The 26,704-nt window shown below is 42.7% G+C and overlaps 1 protein-coding gene across 1 annotated transcript in view; it reads right to left on the minus strand.

Annotated features, from left to right (window-relative positions):
* EXOSC9 (exosome component 9) overlaps positions 1-26,704 on the minus strand; it is a 31,231-nt gene that overhangs the window by 149 nt on the left and 4,378 nt on the right. The window contains exons 2-10 of the mRNA XM_089664814.1: positions 22,842-22,936; positions 18,501-18,620; positions 12,611-12,713; positions 11,042-11,179; positions 6,183-6,265; positions 3,315-3,447; positions 1,353-1,441; positions 1,105-1,251; positions 1-119 (exon numbers count right to left, since the gene is read on the minus strand). The exon at positions 1-119 is cut by the window's left edge and continues 149 nt beyond it. Of these exons, the coding sequence (XP_089520940.1) occupies positions 1-119; positions 1,105-1,251; positions 1,353-1,441; positions 3,315-3,447; positions 6,183-6,265; positions 11,042-11,179; positions 12,611-12,713; positions 18,501-18,620; positions 22,842-22,936 (1,027 nt within the window). The remainder of the gene's footprint in view (positions 120-1,104; positions 1,252-1,352; positions 1,442-3,314; positions 3,448-6,182; positions 6,266-11,041; positions 11,180-12,610; positions 12,714-18,500; positions 18,621-22,841; positions 22,937-26,704) is intronic.

Below are 26,704 nucleotides of genomic sequence, written 5' to 3' on the forward strand. Positions count from 1 at the left end.
GGTCTGTTTCCACTTCTTCTTCATCCTCATCTTCTTCTGATTCCTCCAACTCTCCCCATGCATTTCCAGCACCCTCTCCAATTTGAGCAGTGCCAGCAGCCCAAACAACCGGTTTTCCACTTGTAAAGAATAGCTAAAAAGAATAACTCTCTGTGAAATAAATGCTACGATTATCCATTTCAAGTAGAGTTACGCTGCGTTTGATCCCAGGGCAGGTCTTTGCTACTTTTCTGGATCCCAGCAAGATCTCTCAACCTCGGCATTGCTTTGACAGACATTTGTCAACTCCCATTTTAAACTTGAAAAATCTGGAGCCATCATTCCACTTTTCAGTGGATGATTGTTGTTTACATTACACAACACTGTAGGAATGTTCAGTTTAACCTGCCACCCCCTCCCACAAACATAACTCATCCCCTCTAGCTAATAGCTCCAAGAAAAAGAAAAAATTAATAGCCATAAACCCTTACCTAAATCTAGTCAGGTGTCACATGGGGAAACCTAGCCTTCCATTTTCTGGGCTGCAGGCTGAAAGGGTCCAATTTTACATGTCCACATCATTGCCTGGATGAGGAGGACACACCAGGAGCTGTCTAATGGCAGGGTTCACTCAGTCTCCAGGAGACTGTTGCAATGTGAAGCTATCACAAAGAGGGGTGGTACAAGACTGGTCAGCAGCAGGGGATCAGGTCTCCAGAACTGGTCAACAGCCTCCATTCAAATAAAAGGGGCATCAGAAGGTCACATAATGGTGATCTCTGGTGAGCTTAATGGGCCTGCATTTTACAGGCCATTACAACTGTGATGAAAAGCCTTCAGTATTTCTGCTCAACAGAGCATAAATACATCTGTGACTGAGGGGAAATCTGAACACATCAACTACTTTTTTTGTTTGAATGCATTTATTTTAGTAGCAACCCAGACCTGCAAGCACATTTGCAAAGCATTATGCTTTAAAAATGTGGCTATTTTGGAAGCAGCAGTATATTTGCAGTAAGGCCACACAGCTCCTTTATAAATGGAGTGTTTGTGGCAAGTCTATTTTTCCTACATTTATTTTTAAGAGTATAACTGCCCAAGTGACATATTTGTTATAAAGGATACACATCTGATGGAGGCTCCGATTTACAAATGATCTCCTCAGCTTTCTCTTCTACATCTGTTGTATCTACAGGGATTTTTTCCACCTTTAGAGCAGTTATTTTCTGATCTGGAAGAGACTCAGCAAAGCCAAATTTACCTCCCTCCTTTCTGTAAATAAAAAACAAAACAAAAAAACAAACCATAAAACCCACAAATAATGACATGCACACCATTCAGCTTCATCATTTCCACTGCAAATCTAGGCTCACCTGGCCTTTCGATCATTCTCCAGGGCTTTCTGAATCAATTCGGTAATCTCAGCCACCTTAACGCCAGCTATTTTGCTGCACCTCAGAACCTGTTTGAGACATGGTAGGTATGACACTAGGTAGGTTTACACTGCTTCGAGTTCAGGTGTGACATGCGATTTACAAATTGCACCTGAAGTTGCATCTAATGTAATTCTATGGCACTTAATAGGTGTGATTTCAAGTAGCCTGATTTGAGAAATAGGTATGTATTACTTTTTCAGCACTTCAGTGATTTAACGCTCATAGACTATAAGGTAAATGACACTGAAATCGCACATGTGTCTATATATGCGCTTTAAATGGGTCCAAATTGCACTACTTTGAAATCGCATTTGGTGTGAACCAGTGCTAAAAGTACTCACAGACATGGGTTGATGACATGTGCCTGGTCTGGCCATTTTGTAACCTGACACACAGCGGTACCTGCAGGCCATGTCATTCTATTCACATATATACGACATGATGCACACAAATATATATATATATATATATATATATATATATATACATACATATATATATACACATACATTTACATACACACACATAAAGCACATGCCCTTATCTCTTGCGTAAAAGCACATAAATAAATCTATATAAAAGGAACCTCCCCATGCTGCAAAGAAAAGACATATATATATATATATATATATATATATATATATATATATATATACACACACACACACACACACACACACACACACCCACAGTATGTATATCTATCAACCCCTTCCTCCTCATGCAAAAGCACACATGTATGGGCCCCTTCCTCTCCATGCCCCCATGTAAAAGCACACATATGGGCCTCTTTCTGTCTATGTTCCTGTATACAAGCACACACACAAAAAAAAATAGCCCTTGCCTCCCCATGTAAACACACACACTTCCTCATAATGCTGCTATGTAAAAGCACATGTACATGGGCCCCTTACTCATGATATCCCAATGCAAAAGCTCACATACATACCATGCATGCCCCTTCTTCCCTATGCACCTCTGTACAAGCAAGCATATATGGGTCCTGTCCTCACCATGCCACTATGTAAAGGCACACACACATATGAGCCTTTCTCCCTATGTAATAGTACATATACAGACCCCTGCCTAAATATGCCCCTATGGGTGGGAAGATGCACATTTTCTTCTCCCCCATGCTCCTGTGTAAAAACACACAAGTATAAGCCCCTTCCTGTAACAGCATACATAGGTCACTCCCTCTCCATACCCCAATGTCAAAGCACATATTGATCTTTCCTCCTTATGTCCCCATGTGAACATACACACAGGCACCTTTCTCCCCATATACAAGCATATATGCCACCTTCCCCCATGTAAAATCACACAAATATAGACTTTCCACAGGTAACAAAATAAATAAATAAAAAGGAAGAGCTAGAACATGTTTTATAGCTTCTGTCTCACATTGATTTAAAATATAAAATATTTAGCCAAGACTGACCACAACATTTATCAAGCACTATTTATTTTCCCTCAGCATCTATATAAAGGAACCAGGAAATCACAAGGATTAGGATGATTTACATCACATAGCCTAATGAAAACATAGCTTTCAGCACTTTTATTCCCAGTTTTGGAAATCTGCTCATTAATAAAACTAAGTAACAGATATTAGAACTACTTCTTGTAAAGCTGGCCATACATTACACAATTTGCTTTAGATTCACTTTCAACTATGTAGTGCAAGGGCCTGCCTGATTGCACACAAATTGAAAGCGTTTAGGTTTGACCACATATTATATGGCTTTGGTAAATCTAAAGAAAAATTGTACAAGAAAATTGTACAATGTATGGTCAACATAGAGCCTTGTGATAGTAAAATAACTATCTTGTATAGTTGTTAGTTAAGTTAAATCAACCAGCCTCCTGAAAGTTGTGAGATCACCAAATATGTATCACCTGTTCTTTTAGCAGCATGATTCCCCCACTTGATTGTATAGTACAAATTTCTCTGTGCTTGTTCATTGCAATCACCAGAAGGCCATCCATCACCCGTTCCTCCCGTTCACTAGGATCTACCAATAAATAAGTGCTATATGCAAAATGAGCAAAAGTGAATGCAAAAATATTACTGCACAAAGTAAACAATGTGTTTTAAATATAAATAACAAAATTACTGGTTTAACTACAAGCAAGGTGTTCTTATATCCAATTTTTACATATTTAGCCAACATAGCTACAAATGTTTGCAATGTATATGAACAAACTGCCAGTATGTAGAATAGCTCATGGAACCTATGACCAAGTTTTACATAAGTGACCATTCATAATATATTTATGCATACTCAGGCATAAAATAATACACACATGCACACAGCTCAAAAAAAGCAAAGGAACACTTTGAAAAACACATCAGATCTCAATGGTGAAAAATATGCTGCATATCTACACCAATATGGGCTGGGAATGTTACGAATGTAAGGGTGACCCATCGTTTGATGGAAACGAAAACTATAAACCTACAGAGGACTGAATTCAAAGACATCCTGAAAATCAAAGCGAAAAAATGATGCAGCAGGCTAGTCCATTTTGCCCAAATGTCATTGCAGCAACTCAAAACGGTACTCAGTTTGTATGGCCCCCACATGCTTGTAAGCATGCCTGACAACGTCGGGGCATGCTGCTAATGAGACAACGGATGGTGTCTTGGGGTATTTCCTCCCAGATCTGTACCAGGGCATCACTGAGCTCCTGGACAGTCTGTGATGCAACCTGGTGGCGTCAGATGGATCGAAACATGATATCCCAGAGGTGTTCTATTGGATTTAGGTCAGGCGAGCTTGGGGGCCATTCAATGGTATCAATTCCTTCATCCTCCAGGAACTGCCTGCATACTCATACATTGTCGTGCAGCAGGAGGAACCCAGGACCCATTGCACCAGTGTAGGGACCGACAATGGGTTCAAGAATTTCATCCCGATGTCTAGCCTGTAGAGGATTGTGCGTCCCTCCATGGATATGCCTCCCCAGACCATCACTGACCCACCACCAAAACAGTCATGCTGAACGATGTTACAGACAGCATATTGTTCTCCATGGCTTCTCGAGACCCTTTCACATCTGTCACATGTGCTCAGGGTAAACCTGCTCTCATCTGTAAAAAAAAAAAAAAGGGCGCCAGTGGTGGACCTGCCAATTTGGGTGTTGCATGGCAAATGCCAATCGAGCTCTATGGTGCCTGGCAGTGAGCACATGGCCCACTAGAGGACGTCGGGCCCTCAGGCCACCTTCATGAAGTCTGTTTCTGACTGTTTGGTCAGGGACATTCACACCAGTGGCCTGCTGGAAGTAATTTTGTTAGGCTCTGGCAGTGCTCATCCTCTTTCTCCTTGCAAAAAGAAGCAGATACCGGACCTGCTGATGGGTTAAGGACCTTCTACGGCCCTGTCCAGCTCTCCTAGAGTAACTGCCTGTCTTCTGGAATCTCATCCATGCTCTTGTGACTGTGCTGGGAGACACCGCAAACCTTCTGGCAATGGCACATATTGATGTGCCATCCTGGAAGAGTTGGACTGCCTGTGCAACCTCTGTAGGGTCCAGGTATCACCTTATGCTACCAGTAGTGACACTGACCCTAGCCAAATGCAAAACTAGTGAAAAACAGTCAGAAAAGATGAGTAGGGGAAAAAAAAAAAAACTGTCAGTGGCCTCCACCTACAAAACAATTCGGGTTGTCTCATTGTTGCCCATCTAGTACACCTGTTGTTAATTTCATTAACACCAAAGCAGCTGAAAATGATTACCAACCCCCTCTGCTACTTAACTGACCAGATCAATATCTCAGGAGTTTCAGAATAAACAATCTGCACAGAATGTTGTGTGGTCATACTTACACACTGTTCTGTCATGGCCAAACAAGAGCCTGAAGGGTCTCTTTAAAGAATAAGTTCACCAATAACTAGTTCCCATTTGGCCTATAGACAAATGACGGCTGGGCGGGAGCTCTCTTGTTCTGAATGGACTTCAGATGGCTTTCATTCATGCCTTCTATTGTGTACTGAAAGAGCAAAAGATCCGCTCCAAGTGAGTGCCGAATCTGCATAACCCCTCCAACAGACAAGCAGGTGGTGGCCCAATCCAAGATCACAGATGAAATCCTATATTGGAATCCTTTTCATGCAATATGATAAGAACATGACAGATCCAAGGGTGGCAGATGCTGAACAAAAACTTATCCTTTAACCACTTGACCTCCAGAAGGTTTTACTCCCTTTATGACCAGGACCATTTGTTGCTGTTATGCACTGTGCCACTTTTAACTGGCAATTGCTCAGTCATGCACCACTGCACCTAAATGAAATTGGCAAAGGCTAATTACACAGTACAAGTAGTCAAGTGCCATATCATTGTCGTGGGCCAATCACAGATCAAAACAGTAAGTAAGCTGTTCATGAATGGAAAGCTATTAATTACAGGTTGGTTACATTGTTATCATGAGATCGCTGTGACCAATCATAGCGATCACGGGTAACATTGATTCGCTGTGTCTGGTGGATACAGCGGTCACAGGAGGGGTGCTCCTAGACCGAAGCAGGCACAATATCTCTCAGACTCAGACAGACACACACACACGACTAGGCCTGTACGTGCTGCAGCGGGGCGACAAGTGGTTAAACACCAAATCTGTAGGCATATGTTAAGACCCATGTCAAAATATTACTTATCAGAACATAAATTGCAGAGAACCACAGAAAACACACTTTTTGGTCAGCAAAGCTGACCTAACAGAGAAAATAGTGATGTATTTTCTATTCTTCCATTTCTTACCCTTGCTGGAAAAAAGCAAAGCTGACACAAATGGGCAAGTGATGGATGCTCAGTGGAACAGGGTCCCGTTCTTCTACGGAATACTAATCCAAATAAGAAAAGAATTCCACAATTTTAATTACATACAGTATATAAAAATTGCTTAAATAGAACTATGATTAAACTTGTACAAAAGTATTATTTCTAAAACAAACCTGCACTTTACCCATGAAGAGCAAAACAAAAGGAGCAATTTACTGCCGACCCCAAGAGTAGCATATACTAGCCTTCATTCTACACCCCCAGCAAAAGCAATGAGGGAAATCCCCCTATACGTCACTCTGGTCATTGGATCACACAGAGCTAGAAACGATCTTCCCACCCCTATGTTAACAGCACTGGTGATTTAGCAAGCACATAGGGGGAAAGGAATGGGTTGCATGGCTCCTCCTACACAAAGTGCTGGTTAATCCAGTGGTTCTTAACCTGGGTTCGATCGAACCCCAGGGGTTCGGTGAGTCAGTCTCGCGGGTTCGGCGGAGGTGAAGACCCACACCCGACTCATATGATTCGTGCAGTAAATATTCATTATTATGTTTTTGTGTGAAAATCATGTTTTAATGGTTTTGTTCTTTGTTCTTAATGGTTTTGTTCATTTTGTGCACCTATGTATAAATATATACCTAAATATATACCTATGTTTTGAATTTTAAAAATCATATTTTATTTTTCCAAATAAGAAGGGTTCGGTGAATGCGCATATGAAACTGGTGGGGGTCAGTACCTCCAACAAGGTTAAGAACCACTGCTTTAATCTTTCCTGGTGCGAGTGAAGAAAATATGCAGGGGAGGATGGCATTAAAATTAAATTCACTGCTTTGCCACGTTTACTCTTTCTAAAGAGGAATAAGAATCAGCAGAGCAAAACTATATAAAAAGATAAATATTTCAGAAATATCCTTAAACAGTTACAATAATTTAATAAAATTATTTGCATAAGACCAGTTATGGCAGGGTCTCGAAGTTAATTATATGACAAATGTTAACTCTGTTTCAGACTTAAAATTTGAGATTTGCCCCCTCATATGGCTGGGCATTACAACAAACACTTTTTTGGTTTAAGGACTTGCGAATACAGTAGATTTCTTATGGAAAACAGATTACACTTCAACGTGTAGTTAAAAGACAGAAATCACATATAACTGTTTTAAATAACTTTATATTAAAGCACCTATTCCAGTCTCAAGGTGTTATGGCTCACATTTACAGTTCTTCAGGCTTCCAACGTTTTATGTAGATTAATTAAACTGCCTTTATATACAGTAGAATTAAACGATCAAAGATTTCAACATATTTGTGTAGCGGCAAGTCTTCCCAAGGCAACACTTCAACTTTCTTCATGTAACAAAAATATTAGTTACAAATACACAGTATAATCCAGTGATTCAGCTGCTTAAATAGCCTTAGGGATAGTAAGGCTAGGTAATGCTGGATGTCTTAAAGCAGCGGTTCTCAACTTGTGGGTCGCGACCCCTTTGGGGGTCGAACGACGCTTTCACATGGGTCGCCTAAGACCATTGGAAAACACATATTTCCGATGGTCTTAGGAACCGAGACACCGCTCCTCTGTCTGTCTCCAGGTGTGGGCGGGATGACATGCCGCCCCTGTCATCTGGCCACACCCCCGGGATCAATCCTCGCCAGTGATTGGCCGCCGGAACTGTAGCTCAGGAGAGGCACACAGGCGGCCAATCACCGGCGAGGAGGTGGAGCTTGGAGAGGAGGAGCCGAGCGGCACCGCGAAGATCAAGCGAGTGAAGAGGAGCAGAGCGGCCGGAGAAGGAAGACAGCTGACCGGTAAGTGTCTGTACCATGGGAGAGGGAGGGAGCGAGCAAGCCCAGGCTGGAGCAGGGGTCAGCAAGGTAAGTATCATTGGTGTCAGTGGGAGGAATAGTGCCCAATCATTGGTGTCACTAATACCAATGATGGGGCACTATTCCTCCCTCCACTGACACCAACGATGGGGCACTATTCCTCCCTCCACTGACACCAACGATGAGGTACGATTCCTCCCCCCACTGACACCAACGATGGGGCACTATTCCTCCCCCCTCTGACACCAACGATGGGGCACTATTCCTCCCCCCGCTGACACCAACGATGGGGCACTATTCCTCCCACTGACACCAATGTTGGGGCACTATTCCTCCCACTGACACCAATGTTGGGGCACTATTCCCCCCCCTGACACCAATGTTGGGGCACTATTCCTCCCCTGATACCAACGTTGGGGCACTATTCCCCCCACTGACACCAACGATGGGGAACTATTCCTCCCACTAACACCAATGATGGGGCACTATTCCTCCCACTGACACCAATGATGGGGCACTATTCCTCCCACTGACACCAATGATGGGGCACTATTCCTCCCACTGACAACAATGATGGGGCACTATTCCTCCCACTGACACCAATGATGGGGCACTATTCCTCCCACTGACACCAATGATGGGGCACTATTCCTCCCACTGACACCAATGATGGGGCACTATTCCTCCCACTGGCACCAATGATGGGGCACTATTCCTCCCACTGGCACCAATGATGGGGCACTATTCCTCCCACTGGCACCAATGATGGGGCACTATTCCTCCCACTGGCACCAATGATGGGGCACTATTCCTCCCACTGGCACCAATGATGGGGCACTATTCCTCCCACTGGCACCAATGATGGGGCACTATTCCTCCCACTGGCACCAATGATGGGGCACTATTCCTCCCACTGACATCAATGATGGGGCACTATTCCTCCCACTGATACCAATGATGGGGCACTATTCCTCCCACTGACACCAATGTTGGGGCACATTTCCTCCCACTGACACCAGTGATGGGACACTATTCCTCCCACTGACACCAGTGATGGGACACTATTCCTCCCACTGACACCAGTGATGGGACACTATTCCTCCCACTGACACCAGTGATGGGACACTATTCCTCCCACTGACACCAGTGATGGGACACTATTCCTCCCACTGACACCAGTGATGGGGCACTATTCCTCCCACTGACACCAATGATGGGGCACTATTCCTCCCACTGACACCAATGATGGGGCACTATTCCTCCCACTGACACCAATGTTGGGGCACTATTCCTCCCACTGACACCAATGTTGGGGCACTATTCCTCCCACTGACACCAATGTTGGGGCACTATTCCTCCCACTGACACCAATGTTGGGGCACTATTCCTCCCACTGACACCAATGATGGGGCACTATTCCTCCCACTGATACCAATGATGGGGCACTATTCCCCCCACTGACACCAATGATGGGGCACTATTCCCCCCACTGACACCAATGATGGGGCACTATTCCCCCCACTGACACCTATGATGGGGCACTATTCCCCCCACTGACACCAATGATGGGGCACTATTCCTCCCACTGATACCAATGATGGGGCACTATTCCTACCACTGACACCAATGATGGGGCATTATTCCTTCCACTGATACCAATGATGGGGCACTATGCCTCCCACCGATACCAATGATGGGGCACTATTCCTCCCATTGACATCAGTGATGGGACACTATTCCTCCCACTGACACCAATGACGTGGCACTACTCCTCCCGCTGCAAAATTACAGTTATTAAGTAGCAACGAAAATAATTTTATGGTTGGGGGTCACCACAACATGAGGAACTGTATTAAGGGGTCGCGGCATTAGGAAGGTTGAGAATCACTGTCTTAAAGCCATAAAATATGGGGTGCTTTATCTGACTTGTTGCAAGTTCTAATGCACACCGAGAAGCCCACGTTGTGCAGTGAAATCAGAGTAAGCAATTACAGTCAAGGAAAGGAGCCTGTGCCATTGTGAAAGACTGAAGGTAAGGCTGGAGTTCATGTTTCAAAGAAAGTATGATAATATCCAGATGCAGTCATGTGACTTCAATGCACAGTGTACAACCTGCGCTCTTCTGCAGTGCTATAAACATTGTGTATAGTAGAATGCTACATAACTAAGCTCCATTTAATGCTGAACTAAATTATTAATATATCTTAAATAGACTATCTTTAGATAAATTTTTTTACGCCAAAAGTATTTTATTAAAATAAAATTTGCTAAAAAAAAAAAAAATCATCGATTTTTATCCACCCTGCTGCATTCACTATATCTGGGCTCCCGTAATACACAGAACATGGAAATGAAATTATTTTTGTAATTCTAAACTGCTATACACCTTTTCTCATCAGCAGTTAGAGCAGGCTTGTGACTTCTATCAGTGTCTGAACGAGCACTGATTAAAGCTTGTAGGAGGAATTTTCTGCTTTAGGTGGATGCAGGACCCCTGACCCTCTGTCTGGACAGTGCTGATTGGCCCTGTGCTGATCACATGCACTCTCCCAAAAAAAAAAAAAAAAAACTTTCTAGCAATACACACTAAACTGAGCATGTGCAGAGTGACTCCTAGAGCTGTGTGCTATCAGCAGATAGATTGGGGACAGTAGAAGGGGCAGATCAAAGAAGACTGGATCAAACAGCCTTTTTACACAATGCGGAGCATTAACCCCTTAGGTTCGACAGTGAATATAACAAGCATGCTTTACTGCATATACAGATTGATTTTTACTGTTGTGGGTTTAGTAACACTTTAAGTGAATAAATGAAAATCAACAGCAGGAAAGGGACACTCACATTGGCTGAGCAGATCCAGATATCTCATACTGGAATTTTATAAGAAATCACTAAACAATGTGCAATAATCTGTATCCGACTCAACTTGCAAATATGCTTTCAAAACAGATTCTTACATAAATGATAACAAGCCTTTGAAAACGGTTCCAGTATATAATACCCACCACAGTGACCTCTTCTCCTTGGACAGATACATCTGGCCTCCGGAAGTGAGAAAGTGCTGCAATAGCCGCTATGCTTGCTGCATCAATTATGTTACCTTCATGATTTAGTAAATGTAAATCAACACGAACCTGCCACACCTGCAGTAGGGAGGAGTGTGAAAAACATGAAAACATTACAAAGAGGCAACATTTAAAACTGCATGCCCCAAAACGTGGTTTCTGCAAAAACATTTTTTATATTCCACTCTTTTCTCTCACTAGTCACAAGAACACTTTCCTCCAATACCAGCTATAAATCTCAACAGTCTGACAGCATATGATATGTGTCCTTCCCCTTCCTTTAGATTGTAAGCTCCACCAGCAGGGCTCTCATATTCCTTCTGTACTGTCTCCCTTATATTGTAAAGCGCTATGCAAACTGTTGGCGGTATATAAATCCTGTATAATAATAATGTGTCCCAGTATCCTAATGCACACAGATCTTAGACGCCGCTTATACAGGCATCCTGCGGTTTTTTTGTGCCTGTAAAAGCACCTCTAAGTTAGCCTATGTAGCCATGCAGGTGTATTTGAAGAGGAGTGTTTACACACAAGAGGAGCTTTTGAGCAGGAAAAAAGAGTGTATGTGCATATGCACATAAATTAACTCCAATGGTTACATTAACATTCTGGCCATACAAGTTCAAGCACCATATACACGCATGCATTACAAGAGTTTTTCCTACAAAATTCCAGCAAAATACTGCCTATTTTCATAAGCCCCCTGTGCATGATGCCTTTATGGCTGCCAAAGCACCAAACAACCAGTGATCTTCTTCCTACGCGTGGACAATTTTTATTTGGGCATGAGCTGCAAATGTATCTTTTTTTTTTCTATCAATAAGAAAAAAAAAACATTCCCTAAATTGTTGTGGAATTTCCAAGCACAATTAAATACAATTATACTCATCTGTAACAGGTTGCATCTCTGGTGAAAAATAAGAATGACAAAAAATGTTTCCAGAAACACTAGGGATATATGGGAAACATTATCCGATGTCCATAAAAATCAGAATAAAACATCACAGCTAGTATTTAAAGTGATATTAAAGGGAAATTTAATTTGCTTTAAAAAGAAAATAAACATGTCATACTTGCTTGCTCTGTGCAATGGTTTTGCACAGAGCAGCCCCGATCTTCTTCTCGGATCCCCTGCCGGCGTTCCAGGCCCCTCCCTCTTGGCAAGTGCCTGCATAGAAAGCAGCTTGCTATGGGGGCACACAAGCAGGCTCAACCAACAAGGAGGAAGAGTCTCCGGAGGGCCTGTGCCCTTATGTACACGCTGATCAAGAGGGAGCTCAAGTAAGTATTGGGAGGGGGGGGGGGGGTTCTCAGGGCACCGCTGCACACAGAAGGTATTTTTACCTTCATGTATAAATGCATAAAGGTATAAAACCCTGAGCTTTTACAACCACTTTAACCCCAACAACCAAGGTACATTTTTCTGGCTCTGGTTTGACCAAACGTATTAGCACTACTACATAACAAATATAAACAAATACATACCACAACTTGTAACAATTTACCCACCTTCTCTCCTGCCTGAACACATAATGACTCAGTGTCAATACACCTGGAATTCCTGAGGCACCGCTCCAGCAGTCTGTTAAGTCTTACCACAAGTTCTGATGGTCTAAAATAACAAAGGTAAGTTTAAGCTGACCATACATTGCCAAAGGCTCTCTTCAAGTAAACGTGTTCTGCCCATGCAGGCCAAAGAAATAGTCATTTAAATTAACAACTTTTCCAGTAGGATGTAGTTGCCTTTGCTTCCTTCTAATACTGGCTGCAAAGAAAATGACAGCATTTTCAGGTACAGGCAGATGTGGCTGATGTCCCTTTTTCTCAAGTCACAGCAATTGTGCCTTGCATTTGCCCACTCAAACACCCAGCACTGACATATTGGATAGGTGGAGTGTCCAGAGTCCCGTGTAAGCTCCAGGTCCTGCAGCTTATTCAGGGCTTCCGCTCTTGATTTCTGGTGGCTGAATGGAGCAGTGGGAGAGCAAAAGAAAAAGGAGAATGTGCAGCTGGATGGCCTGGCAGTAAAGTGAACCTGTTGCTCTGCCCAGCATGGGCAAAGCAGAGGTGCATTTTTCTGAAAGAAAATTGTAAATTAAACAAATTATTGCATCATAGATCTCAACAGACCTTCAATACCCCCAGGAGTAATTTGCTAGATCAAATAATTTTTACTATCTTCCAGCAGAGATAAGCCAGCATTTTACTAGTAAGGACAAACCAGGGATCACCTGACACAACAAACAAGAAATATGCATGTCTGGAAACAAACCATCAGTTATCAACTTTAAAATAACCATGATTCATGCACCTCCATTAACTACTTACATTGTATCTAGCACATCACTGTTTTCTATGTTAGCCGAATGTGTAGATGTTACTGCATATTACATCTACATGTCCTCATGCATATTAACTTCCCTGCATGCTTAACCATTTGCTGCCCGGCCAATGGCCGTTTGGCAGCCGGCAAAATCCCTCAGCGTTCCAGGTGGATGCCATATGGCGTCTTCCCGGGCATGCGCAGTTTGCGCGCCTGCAGGCGCGATCTGTCACCGGCCGTGTACCTCGGACACGGCCGATTACAGATCTGAGTACCGGCCCCATTGCCAGTACCATGTGATCTGCTGTGACCAATCACAGCAGGCCACATGACAGTTGTATACAATGGATGGCTTCATTCATGCCATCCATTGTATACTAGTGTGCCTAGCTGTGAATGGTCACAGCGATCACATGCACAAGCTGGGCCAATCACAGCCCAGCTGTGTCATGTGATTAGCCGTGGCCAAATCACAGCTAAGCACAAAAAAAAAACCCTGAATGAAGCAATGTCATTCAGGTAAATGCTTGCTTATAGCAAAGTAATTCTTTGCTATAAGCAAAATGTGTAAAAAAAAAAAAAAAAATACTGATCACTTCCCCAAAGTAGTACAGTGTTACTATGGTAACATTGTACTACTTTGGTCATAGTGAAATATGAAAAAAAAAAATCTTAAAAAAAAGAAAAAAACCTAATAAAAAATAATAAAACAAATAAAAAAATGTTTTTCATACTGTCAGTGTCCCTGATCACCGCCATGCCAGTTATATGATAACGCTGTACTGCACTGGTGACAGTATGTAAAAAAAATTGTGAAAAAAATGTTTGTAATTTTTTAATTTTCTGAAAAATTATGACAAAAAAATACAACTTCAAAAAACTCGCCATTCCTCTTATGAAGTACTTCGGACTGTCTACTTTGCAAAAAGTGGTCATTTGGAGGATATCTGTACTGTTCTGACATTTTTGGACCTCAAGAAATTAGATTGGCCGTCAGTACTTCAGGATTGATCAATTTTCAGATCTATACCATAGTTTGTGAACTCTATAACTTTCCTACAAACTAAAAAATACATCCTAATTTGGGTTATTTTCACCAAAGACATGTAGCAGAATACATCTTGGCCTAAATTTATGAACAATTATTTATTTGCAAACGTTTATAACAGAAACAAAGAAAAACGTGTTTTTTTAAAATTTGTGTTTTTTTATGTTAATTTAGCAAAAAACAAAAATCCTAGCGGTGATTAAATACCACCAAAAGAAAGCTCTAGTTGTGTGAAGAAAATGATAAAATTTAGTTTAGCGCAATTGTCAAATGTGTGAGAGAGCTGAAACCTGAAAAATGGCCTGGGCAGGGAGGGGGTAAAAGTGCCCAGTATTAAAATGGTTAAATTACAAGCACTGGAAAATAGAATGGGTTAATGTTTTCACCCAAGGGTCATCCAACTTTCACAAATGTTTCTAATAGAATCTTATGTGAAAAATTTGTGAATCTCAGGTGATTTCCAAAATATCTCTCAACACCTCTCTGATTAAAACAATTACAAAATCTTCACTAGGTGGTATATTGCGCCTACAAGAATAGTGGCCTTTGTAAAAAAATGCCTTTCCTAATTGCTATAGAGGGTGTAGAAAGTATGGCACATTACTTCACACGTGGTGAACTTTACCAAAGGTCCAAAGATTCTCAATTAGAATCTATAACTTTATTCATTCCATAAACCAAAGTAAATTCCCCCAGAGGCCCTTTTGGGCAAATCCATCAGGAATGTCCACAGACCTACCAGAAAACTGTCTGCATATATTTTTCCATAATAGTAATAACTATGTCATGGAAATCTTGCTTTGATCTGGTTAAAGCAAAAATCGCCCACGGATCATGGACAAACTATTGGTAATACTAAGCAATGGACTACTTCGACAAGGTCTGGGACCCATGGGTAAAATACCTTTCTACAGACACATCATAAAGGAGACTCACTTCCCATGAGACATCTCCTTTCTTACTCTCTACATTTCCCTCATTTTACCTAAACCCAATTATTCCCCTTTTCCTTGTTTACCCTAATGGAAAAACAGACTGCATGAAGTTTTCCTCCACACAGTTCAATAAGGCAACCTCATTTAAAATAATATGAATATTTACAAACCTATTTATCATTGTTTTTTATGACTGCAGTGCAGAACCATATTATTTCGGCTATGAAACTGATTATAGATCTCAACATCAAAACATAAATGTGTTAGGAATGTAAGGATGCCCCATCGATTGATGGAAATGAAAATTATAAACCTACAGAGAACTGAATTCAAAGACACCCTGAAAATCAAAGTGAAAAAATTATGCAGAAGACTAGTCCATTTTGCTGAAATTTCATTGCAGTAACTCAAAATGGTCCTCAGTAGTTTGTATGGCCCCCATGTGCTTGTATGCATGCCTGACAACGGTAGGGCATGCTCCCAATGAGATGACGGATGGTGTCCTGGGGTATTTCCTCCCAGACCTGGACCAGGGCATCATTGATCTCCTGGACAGTCTGAGGTGCAACCTGTTGGGGTTGGAGAAACCAAAACATGATATCCCAGAGGTGTTTTATTGGATTTAGGTCAGGCGAGCATGGGGGCCATTTAACGGTATCAATTCCTTCATCCTCCAGGAACTGCCTGCATACTCTCGCCACACGAGGCCGGGCATTGTCGTGCACCAGCAGGAACCCAGGACCCACTGCACCAACATAGGGTCTGACAATGGGTCCAAGGATCTCATCCCGATAGCTAATGGCAGTCAGGGTGCCATTGTCTAGCCTGTAGAAGTCTGTGCATCCCTCCATGGATGTGCCTCCCAAGACCATCACTGACCCACCACCAAAACAGTCATGCTGGAATGATGTTACAGACAGCATAATGTTCTCTACGGCTTCTCCAGACCCTTTCACGTCTGTCACGTACTCAGGGTGAATCTGTTCTCATCTGTGAAAAGCACAAGGTGCCAGTGGCGGACCTGCCAATTCTGGTGTTGCCATTGGGAAAATGCCAATCAAGCTCTATGGTACCGGGCAGTGAGCACAGGGCCCACTAGAGGACGTCGGGCCCTCAGGCCACTCTTATGAAGTCTGATTCTGATTGTTTGATTGTCAGAGGCATTCACACTAGTGGCCTGCTGGAGAACATTTTGTACAGCTCTGGCAGTGCTCATCCTGTTCCTCCTTGCACAAAGGAGGAGATACCAGTCCTGCTGATGGGTTAAGGACCTTCTACAGCCCTCTCCAGTTCTCCTAGTGTAACTGCATGTCTCCTGGAATCTCATCCATGCTCTTGAAACTGTGCTGGGAGACACTGCAAACCTTCCGGCAATGGCACATATTGATATGCTAACCTGGAGGAGTTGAACTTCCTGTGCAACTTCTGTAGGGACTAGGTATCACCTCATGTTACCATTAGTGACACTGGCCCTAGCCAAATGCAAAACTAGTGAAAAGCAGTCAGAAAAGAGAAGTAGGGAAAAGAAGATCAGTGGCCTCCACCTGTAAAACTGTTCCTGTTTTGGGGGTAGTCTCATTGTTGCCCATCTAGTGCACCTGTTGTTAATTTCATTAATACCAAAGCAGCTGAAAGTGAATAACAACCCCCTCTGCTACTTAACTGACCAGATCAATACCACAGGAGTTTAATTGCTTTGATGCTATACTCTGATTCAAGTGTTCCTTTACTTTTTTTGAGTAGTGTACATCTGACCAAAAAGAGATGTACAAATACTCAATTAGTCCTGTATTCAGTTTAGGAGGATCACTCTCTATCTGGTACATGGCAACTTTAGACCTGGTAATTCTGTATCATGCCAAGCTTTGCCCTGTTTCAGTCTAAGCAAACAACTTTTTTTCAATTTGTCACTTTGCCTAAAACAATGACTGGAGGAGTTTTCAACTACAAGAGTAACATATTGTTTTTAAAGTCTAACCAGGTTTTTGTTACTCTATATCAGTGGTCTCCAATCTGTGGCCCTTTGCTTGCTTTTATCCAGCTCTTAGGGCACCATTTCATCCACTGATACCAACAATGGGGTGTAATTTCCCCCCACTGACACCAACGAAAGGGCACTAATCCTCCCAATAACACCAAAAATGGGGTCCAATGAAATCAATGATGGGGAACAATTCCTCCCACTGACACCAACGATAGGGCAAAATTCATCCCAATGATACCAAAGATGGTGTCAGTGTTTTTTCCCCATTGATGTCTGGACCTTTCATACTCCTACTGGCCACAGTCTGGTCCCCCTAAATAATGAAGGACAGTAAACTGTCCTTTTGTTTAGAAAGTTTGGAGACTCTATATAGTTGTTTGGACCAAGCTGTCCACGTTTGTTTGGATGAAGCTCCTGTCAGTTCTGTATAAACAGTATACCTGAATACAGTGCTATGTACTGTATGTAGCTCATGCTACATACAGTACACAGCACTGTGTTCAAGCAGCGGTAAGAGAACTTCCTGTCCCCAAAACAATATCAAGTTGGACTGCTCAGCCAGTCACAGGAAGTCTTGTACTTTTGTGAATGAATAGAAGACTGGCTGACGTTAAGATTGTGATATCATTGCCCACCTCAGCCAACCAGAACAAGATTTGCATTTTCATAAAAATACAAGATGTCCTGTGAATGGCTGAGCAGAATGGGACAGGAAGTCCCTGCACTGTTCCCGAAACACAGCGCTATATAATGTACATAGCTGAAGCTACATACTGCGTTGACAGCAGCCATGTCTTTTAGTAAAGGAAATATTTCATTTGGACATGTTTGGCACAAATTACAACACAAAACTAGAAATTTGGCTTTAAAATTATGTCCTTATGATAGCTAAATAAAGGTCAATAATTTGTGGGCTTCTTCAAAAAGTATGTTTTCAAACTTCAAGATTGTTTAGATTAATAGGAGTAGTTGGATAAATAATTTAAACACAATGTGAAAATTAATATACAATGTAATTTTAAATTGTGACCATAGATACACTTTTAGTGTCGTGCAGAAGATGGAGCTTCACTTGTTCTCAATATACTGGATAAATTCACTATTATTACCTTCCTGGTTCAAATGCTGGAGATGCCATAGCTGTGAGTTCAAGGTTGAAAAAAAGAATTCCTTCAGTTGGGCGGTTCATCTTGGGAGCCACAAGCTCACAGGATACCTGTCCAAGAACTCTGAAAAAAAAATGTTAGCATCATTTCAGTGTATGGACATATGCAGAATGTCATTTGTTGTCTTTCATAATACAGTATTTTAAAAGCACTTATACATGCAAATGTCATAATACAGCATTTTAAAAGCACTTTACTGATACATGTAAAATTGTCTTTAAAAAAAAAAAAAAACTAAATTCAAGAACAAAAAAATGTAATACATTGTAGCCTAAAAGTTGGTGGCTGCATTAACTTTCTTTTTTCAAGTTTTTCAGCTAGCACATAAATTGCCTGTTGCGTCTACCAGAAATGCAGTGTCCTTGTCACTCACTGTGAGATGAACTAGAAGCAAGCACTTTACAGTGTTCTAGAACAGCATATCAGGATAAAGCCTTCTCCCACAGGACAGGAAACACATTGTCAAGTCAAAGGTTAAAGGAGGTCCTTCTGACATCTTCACTAGTACCCCAGAGAACCAAAAGATGATAAAACTTACTAACTAAAAAAAAACATAATAAGGCCTCATGCACACTAGACATTAAAAACGCCCTTTTTAGCATTTTACGTTTTATTTTCTGCCTCTAAACGCCCCTAAATGTTAGCCTGTGTGTCCATGCACACATGTTTACAGGCATTTAGAGGCAGAAATAATCCCCCACTGCCAGTGTGCTCAGAAGCAGCAGCTTTTTGGCAGGAAAAAAAAAAAAAAAAAAAAGATTAATGCACCTCAACGTTCGGCACATTTAGAGCTTGAGCATTAATTTCAATGGTCAGAATAAATTATTATCCATGCTAATTAAATGAATTAACACCCAAGCGCTTGACATGCCTAAACGTGTTTACAAAAACATGGCTTTGGGTGTGTTTTTGACGTTGATTTTCCTGCCAGGAGAAAGACATTCAGGAAAGCTGGGCCCAGCATGTACGTGGTATAAACAGGATGGGAACCTTGCTGTCCTGGAAAACTACTGAAAATAAAGTTAAATGCAGGTCTGAAATCCCCAGTCTTCCAGGACAGCATTTTGAGAGAATGAGCAAGAACTTACCAGGCTTAGGTAAGAAGGGACCACCACCTACAAGAAGCCTCTTTCCTCTTTGGTCTAATCAAAACTTGAGAAAAGGTCTACCTCAGCAGTCACTAAATGGCAGACCGTAGTCCGACAACGGCCCGAGCAGCGCTGCCACCTGAACCGCCAGCCCACCAGGCTAGAATGACATATCCACCGCTCAGCAGGCCAGTCATCCCAACAACCGATGACATCACGCGTGACCTCTGAGTGGGTAGCCTGTGAAATCTGGGTGCCACATTGGACAAAAATCCAGGCAACATTGCAAGTATGATGAGATCATCAAATAGAAGTAAAAAGGGCTCCCAAATAGAAATAGTTGGATCTCAAATATCTTACAAGCAGTAGTAACAGCCACCAAATGTGACGACTTCAAGGTTAAAAGCCTGATGTTGCCTTCTGCAATTGCACTTTCAAAACAGACAAATTCCACTTATAATGCTTGGTGGGCATTGGTCTAGCTCAAGCTGTAGAAAAAATCTAAATAAGAGGTTCAGAGCCAAAGATTTTGCCAAGAATACACGAACTGCTGTAACCTGAACTTTTAGCTTACTGATGGCAAGTTCCATATTAACTCCATTCTGTATAAAAAAAAAAAAAAAGCCAAGATGGAGAGAATATTTGGTGATAGATATTCTCTTTTTGAGAGATTTTCAGAAATTGAATGTCTTCCAAATTTTTGTGGTAAATGGCCTTCATGCGACTAGCAACAAGGGTACTAATCACTTAAGACCATTGATCTAGGAGTTGCTCTTCAGAAACCAAGCTTCATCCACATTCCAAAACGTGGAACTGAAATTATAACCTTCAGGTTCAGCAGTTTCTAAGAAGAAGAAAACAGGGCTAATCAGAAAAGTTAAAGAAGAATGACCTGACATACTGTTTCCTGTCTGGCCTGACAGATATTTTTTAGGCTTTGTCTCCTTGGATGAATCCCAGGTTTGCATTTCAGACCGTGCGTGCATGTGTGTATTTGAGGTCTGAAATGCTTGTGACCTTCTTGGCCCTGAATTGGAAGCTACCCTACGGCTGAGAAGAAAATATATATATATATATATATATATATATATATATATATATATATATATATATATATATATATATATATATATATATATATATAATACAAAAAATATATTTTCCTATCAGCCGTAGGGTAGCTTCCAATTCAGGACCAAGCAGGAGGTCACACATGACAGTCAGGCTAAAAAAGTGAAGTTTAGACACCAGGTTGATATGTTGGCAAAATTCTTCATTGTAAAGGAACAATGGATCAAGTGTTTACCACCCACTATTTGTTTTGACTCGCTCCCAGGGTGTGCCTTTTCTCTCTAAACAGATTTGGTAGCACAATAGCAGTACCCTTCCCTTTATCAGGGGATGAAATCATGTGATTTAATGATGCAACGCATTGAGAGGAGCCAGTGATGTCACGCGGCAAACCAGGAAGTGTGTGCTCTGCCATTTTGTTAGATGACTTCAGGACACTTTCTGAAGGGCAGGTCAGCCAACTCATTGTAGACAGTAAATACCTGTCCTGCCCACTCCATAAGCACCAAGTTCATAGCCGACACAGGGCACAGTGCCAAACCATTAATGCTAAACAGTGCAGGCAACTGTTTCTGCCTTACAGTTCACAGAATCATTAAAGGAAGGAGACTCTTTCAGTGGAAGCATGGTTGCCTTATTCAAGATAGAAATGGGGGGATCCACAGTTTCAGAAGGGCCTCTTCCAAAGGGAAGCATACTGAATGTCACTTTGGAACCCTGAAAGGTTTCTGCGGTTGTTCCCATACTTGTGGACAAATGTTACAAATAGGGGGGGGAAATGAAAACAGTATTCACCTAGTCAGCTTATGAGCACTTAAGGAAATGGCTACTTTACTGGTAGCCCACAAGGCATCCTCACTCTACAACGTTCGCCTCCCTGAGGCAAACAGTGCAGCCACCAGTACTAGCCATTGCATGGCAACATAGGCATAGGCCTCATCCTCTCTTGGAATAAGCATTTAACTACATAGTGCTGAAAAGAGTTGACAACGCAGCATTCTCCTGTAGCAAATGCACAGCAGGATCATTAAATCATGGGGCGCGACGCATCAAACTGTGTCTGCCCACCCCAACATGGCTCATGGCAGACAACAGTAGTAGACAACCGGTTACTGCCATGCAAAGCTGCAGGGGAGGCTCTCCCTGTGTGCTAGAGCAGATTGCAAAGCCAAGCCATTGAGCTATGGATTTCCCTCCTTGCCCTTTAACAAAGGAGGCAGGATAGAGGGAGAAAATAGCCCAAAGCTAAACAGTGGTCACAACCGCCCACACCAGGTTCTGCCCCCCAGCACCGACCCTCACGGCCTGCTAAGCTGGATAAGGGTCGGTGCTGGGGTGCCAAGCTAGAGTACGCCCCCAGTGCCGGAACCAAGCACTATGGGAAGCCACCAAGGCTTGAGCGGACCCCCTGGCCCAAACCAGGGGCCACATGCCCAGCTGGTGACACCAACAGGGCTACCTACCACAGCAGCACTGCATCCCTACAGCAACGCCCCAAGATAAGCGCTTCAGGCCTCACAAAGGCACAGACCTCGTGGAGAGTGGGGGAACACGCCAGAGGGACAGACATGGAGGGGAGGACAAAAAGCCCACAGGGCTAATCACCCCATACCGCGTCAGGGAAGGGAGGAGCATCTACTTACCAATCCACGGAGGTAGTGGGTAACACTCCCGAGAACGATCCAACTCTCCATCAAAGTTGGAGGGGGCTGTCAGCCAGGGTAAAACGGACGGTAGGTGCCTGGTCATATATGTGTCCCAACAAGAAGTTTAACTCACTGACCCCCCTGATCAAGGATGGGGCTTATCGCGGCCGACACAGCCCTTAGCTAAAGGTCTGCGCACGCTTCTTGGCCAGCAGGGAACCAGGTCCTTACTCCTGAACACTAGGCAGAATAACTGGCTTTCTTGCAAGCACAGAAGGGGTTTATACCAGCTAGGACTGCCCATAGGTGGTACTGTGTTCCTGCCTAGTGTCCTACTTCTGTCGGTAGCACTATAAACCCTACTGGTCAAGAACAGAAGAGCTGTGTCAGTCAATGAAAGTAAGAGAAACGTGTTTACCAAACATATATAAACTAATGCTAAAATATTTTGCATAACATGTAATAAACAAATGACAAACCTGGTTTTCCCAAGTTCAACGATACAGCAGCCATACTCCGTTCCAAAAGTTATTTTAATATTCCTGTAATCATAGGTCTGTCTGCCATCAAGACGCTGGTCATATGAACAAAAGGAAATGTTACAAAGAAAATGTAATGCATTAAGTTAAGTTATAAAATGCTTAAATGGAACATCTATGTATTATATTGACTAGGAATGCACCGATTCTGAGTACTCGTGAAAATGCTCCCAATACCTGAAACCAATACTTTGCGTTGTGATTTGTGTCAATACAAAATGCAAGGACACAAACTGCACTGCAAAGAATAGCATGCAACTTGAAGAGGAATACGATTCCTTTGAAAACCAAATGCAGTTTGCCCACTGTTCCTGTGTGAACCCAGGCTTGCCATAGCCTGAGTTCACACAGGAGTGGTGCAGGAAACCTCCCTACACTGATCCCATACTGTCACAGAAGGAATAGTTGGGGATTTTAAATCCCCGTGGCTCTCTCTCCTCTCACAGTAGGGATAAAAGTGCAGGCTAGACGACTTTTGATTGGTCAGCACCGCCACGGTACCTCTGGACTTCTTTCTGTCCCTGTTCAAATTTCCAATGGGGCACATCAGGGTTGCTTGCTTTCCTCGCAGCTATACATAACTGCCATGGAACACCTAGCAAATGCCCTGAGGGCTAACTATTCCATCCGAGACATCGACATTAAAGTCCACTAATACAAACTGAGTCTGTTCACAGATGATTTATTATATGAATCCAATCCTCAGGTCGCGTTTCCTTCTATTTTTAAGGAACTAGAGACATTTGGTTCCTTTAGCAACTTCAAATTAATGCCTGTAAATATTAGTGTCCCAATGTTTCACTGCACTCTATCATCCAGACATTGCCTTATGATAGTTTCTTATTCCAAATGGACTCGGGGGGGGGGGGGGGGGTTCCTCAAATATTTAGGAGTTCAGATTCTGTCACAACTTGATCAGCTTTCTGAACTTAACTATCTCCCTATTCTTACCACTACGCAGCATGGACTGCAGCAATGGACAACATTGAATCATTTGTATCTGGGGCCCCTCCCCAATTAGACAAGAGTTAAAGGGGAGCTCCAGTCTCCAGTGAAAAAAATAAAACTCAGCAGCTACAAAAACTGTAGCTGCTGACTTTTGAAAAAAATCCTTTGATCCAGCAGTGTGTTCAGCGGCCTATCTCTGTCCCCAGAAGCCAACTGTAAAGGATTTTTTCTTCACCCCAGATTTCAGTTTTCAAAGAACATATAACAAATGAAACTATATGTAAACCCAAATGCAAAAAAATCCTATATAAAGCCAAACTATGAGCAAAACACAGACCACCTTCCACTCCCTTTAGGTTGCTGGAATGAGAAAAAAAAAATCAAAAAGACTTTTTTAAAGCCGTGATAACTTGGGGCTTCATTTCTGATTCTTCTCTCCTTTTTATAAAAAGGCGGAGGGAAGTCCATCTTTAGGTGTTCACATCACTGTCTTTGAGAAACGGACACTGGTAGGGTCCTCTCAGGACCTAGAAGACAAATGATGTTAGTGTAATGGGACTATTGGGAGCCAGCCGCTATGGGCATATCCGCAGTGATGGATTAGTGGTCTCCCATACCAAGAAGGAGCTTTGGCGATGGACCCGAGTGGTAGACCTTGTTTCACAAAGTAAGAAAAAAAATGCAAGGTGTTATGGAAGGGGGTCAAGTTTTGCTCATGTTTTGGCTTTTAAGCTTTAATATAAAAGCAATTTCAAAAGCCCTTTTAAATACACTGCTCAAAAAAATTAAAGAAACACTTTGAAAACATCAGATCTCAATGGGTAAAAATATCACGCTGGATGTCTATACTGATATGGATTGGGTAATGTGTTAGGAACGCAAGGATGCCCCTTCGTTTGATGGAAATGAAAATGATCAACCTACAGAGGACTGAACTCAAAGACCCTCCGAAAATCAAAGTGAAAAAATGATGCAGCAGAAATTTCATTGCAGCAACTCAAAATGGTACTCAGTAGTTTGTATGGCCCCCACGTGCTTGTATGCATGCCTGACAATGTCGGGGCATGCTCCCAATGAGATGACAGATGGTGTCCTGGGGTATTTCCTCCCAGATCTGGACCAGGGCATAACAGCTCCTGGACAGTCTGAGGTGCAACTTGGCAGCGCCGGATGGACCGAAACATGATATCCCAGAGGTGTCCTATAGGATGTAGGTCAGGCAAGCGTGGGGGCCATTCAGTGGTATTAATTCCTTCATCCTCCAGGAACTGCCTGCATACTCTCGCCACATGAGGTCGGGCATTGTCTTGCACCAGGAGGAACCCAGGACCCACTGCACCAGCATAGAGTCTGACAATGGGTCCAAGAATTTCATCCCAATACCTAATGGCAGCCAGGGTGCCATTGTCTAGCCTGTAGAGGTCTGTGCGTCCCTCCATGGATATGCCTCCCCAGACCATCACTGACCCACCACTAAAACGGTCATGCTGAATGATGTTACAGACAGCATAATGTTCTCCATGGCTTCTCCAGACCCTTTCATGTCTGTAACGTGCTCAGGGTGAACCTTCTATCATCTGTGAAAAGCACAGGGCGCCAGTGGTGGACCTGCCAATTGCCAATCCAGCTCTATGGTGCCGGGAAGGCCACCCTCATGAAGTCTGTTTCTGATTGTTTGGTCAGAGACATTCACACCAGTGGCCTGCTGGAGGTCACTTTGTAGGGCTCTGGCAGTGTTCATCCTGTTCCTCCTTGCACAAAGGAGCAGATACCAGTCCTGCTGATGGGTAAAGGACCTTCTACAGCCATCTTCAGCTCTACTAGAGTAACTGCCTGTCTCCTGGAATCTCATCCATGCTCTTAAGACTGTGCTGGGAGACACAGCAAACCTTCTGGCAATAGCACATATTGATGTGCCATCCTGGAGTATTTGGACTGCCTGTGTAACCTCTGTAAGGTCCAGGTATCTCCTCATGCTACCAGTAGTGACACTGACCCTAGCCAAATGTAAAACTAGTGAAAAGCAGTCAGAAAAGATGAGTAGGGAAAAAAATGTCAGTGGCCTCCACCTGTAAACCATTCCTGTTTTGGGTGTCATTTCATTGTTGCCTATCTAGAGCACCTGTTAATTTCATTAACACCAAAGCAGCTGAAACTGATTTATAACCCCCCCTGCTACTTAACTGACCAGATCAATATCCCAGGAGTTTAATTGGCCTGATGCTATACTCTGATTAAACAGTGTTCCTTTAATTATTTTTTTGATCCTGCCACTAAGGTCTTTGTTCAGACACTCCCTGTCACAGGGTGACAACACTTTGTGCCTGTCCCCCAATTTTCCTCCTATGTTGTCATTATGACACAGGCATCTGATGGAAATTAGAAGTAGGGATCAGCTCAGGCTTGTTTGGACACAAGTCAGAACCCACCCAAGCTATCCCAACAGGAAGCTATCAAAGCCCAAAGCAAATGATATTCTAAATATATAACTCGCCCCGCATTTATGCAAGGGGCGTGTATATGTGCACCTTGCGGGGAAGGTCTCCACTTATTATGATTGGCTCTCAGCTTTCACAGTTTCCTGGCAGGATAGCTCAGGCATGTTCACACAGGCCTGAGCTCCTCCCTAATTACAAGAAACCATTTCTACACACATTATAGATGCATGGTCCAATGTTATCACCATCAGGCAAACTACCCTAAGAAACACTATGCAGCCATGGCTGGTGTGCATAGATTAAGCATGTAGACAGGAAGTGGTCAGACAGAAGCTGCAGAAGATCAGCAAAACTGACATGCCAGTAACCGGTTGTCATAGCGATGACATAACAGTGTAAACAACCTCTCATGAATGG

This window comes from Staurois parvus, unplaced genomic scaffold, assembly GCF_062004578.1.
Source record: "Staurois parvus isolate SC_StPar_1 unplaced genomic scaffold, SC_StPar_1.0 ptg002051l, whole genome shotgun sequence".
NCBI classification, from domain to species: domain Eukaryota; kingdom Metazoa; phylum Chordata; class Amphibia; order Anura; family Ranidae; genus Staurois; species Staurois parvus.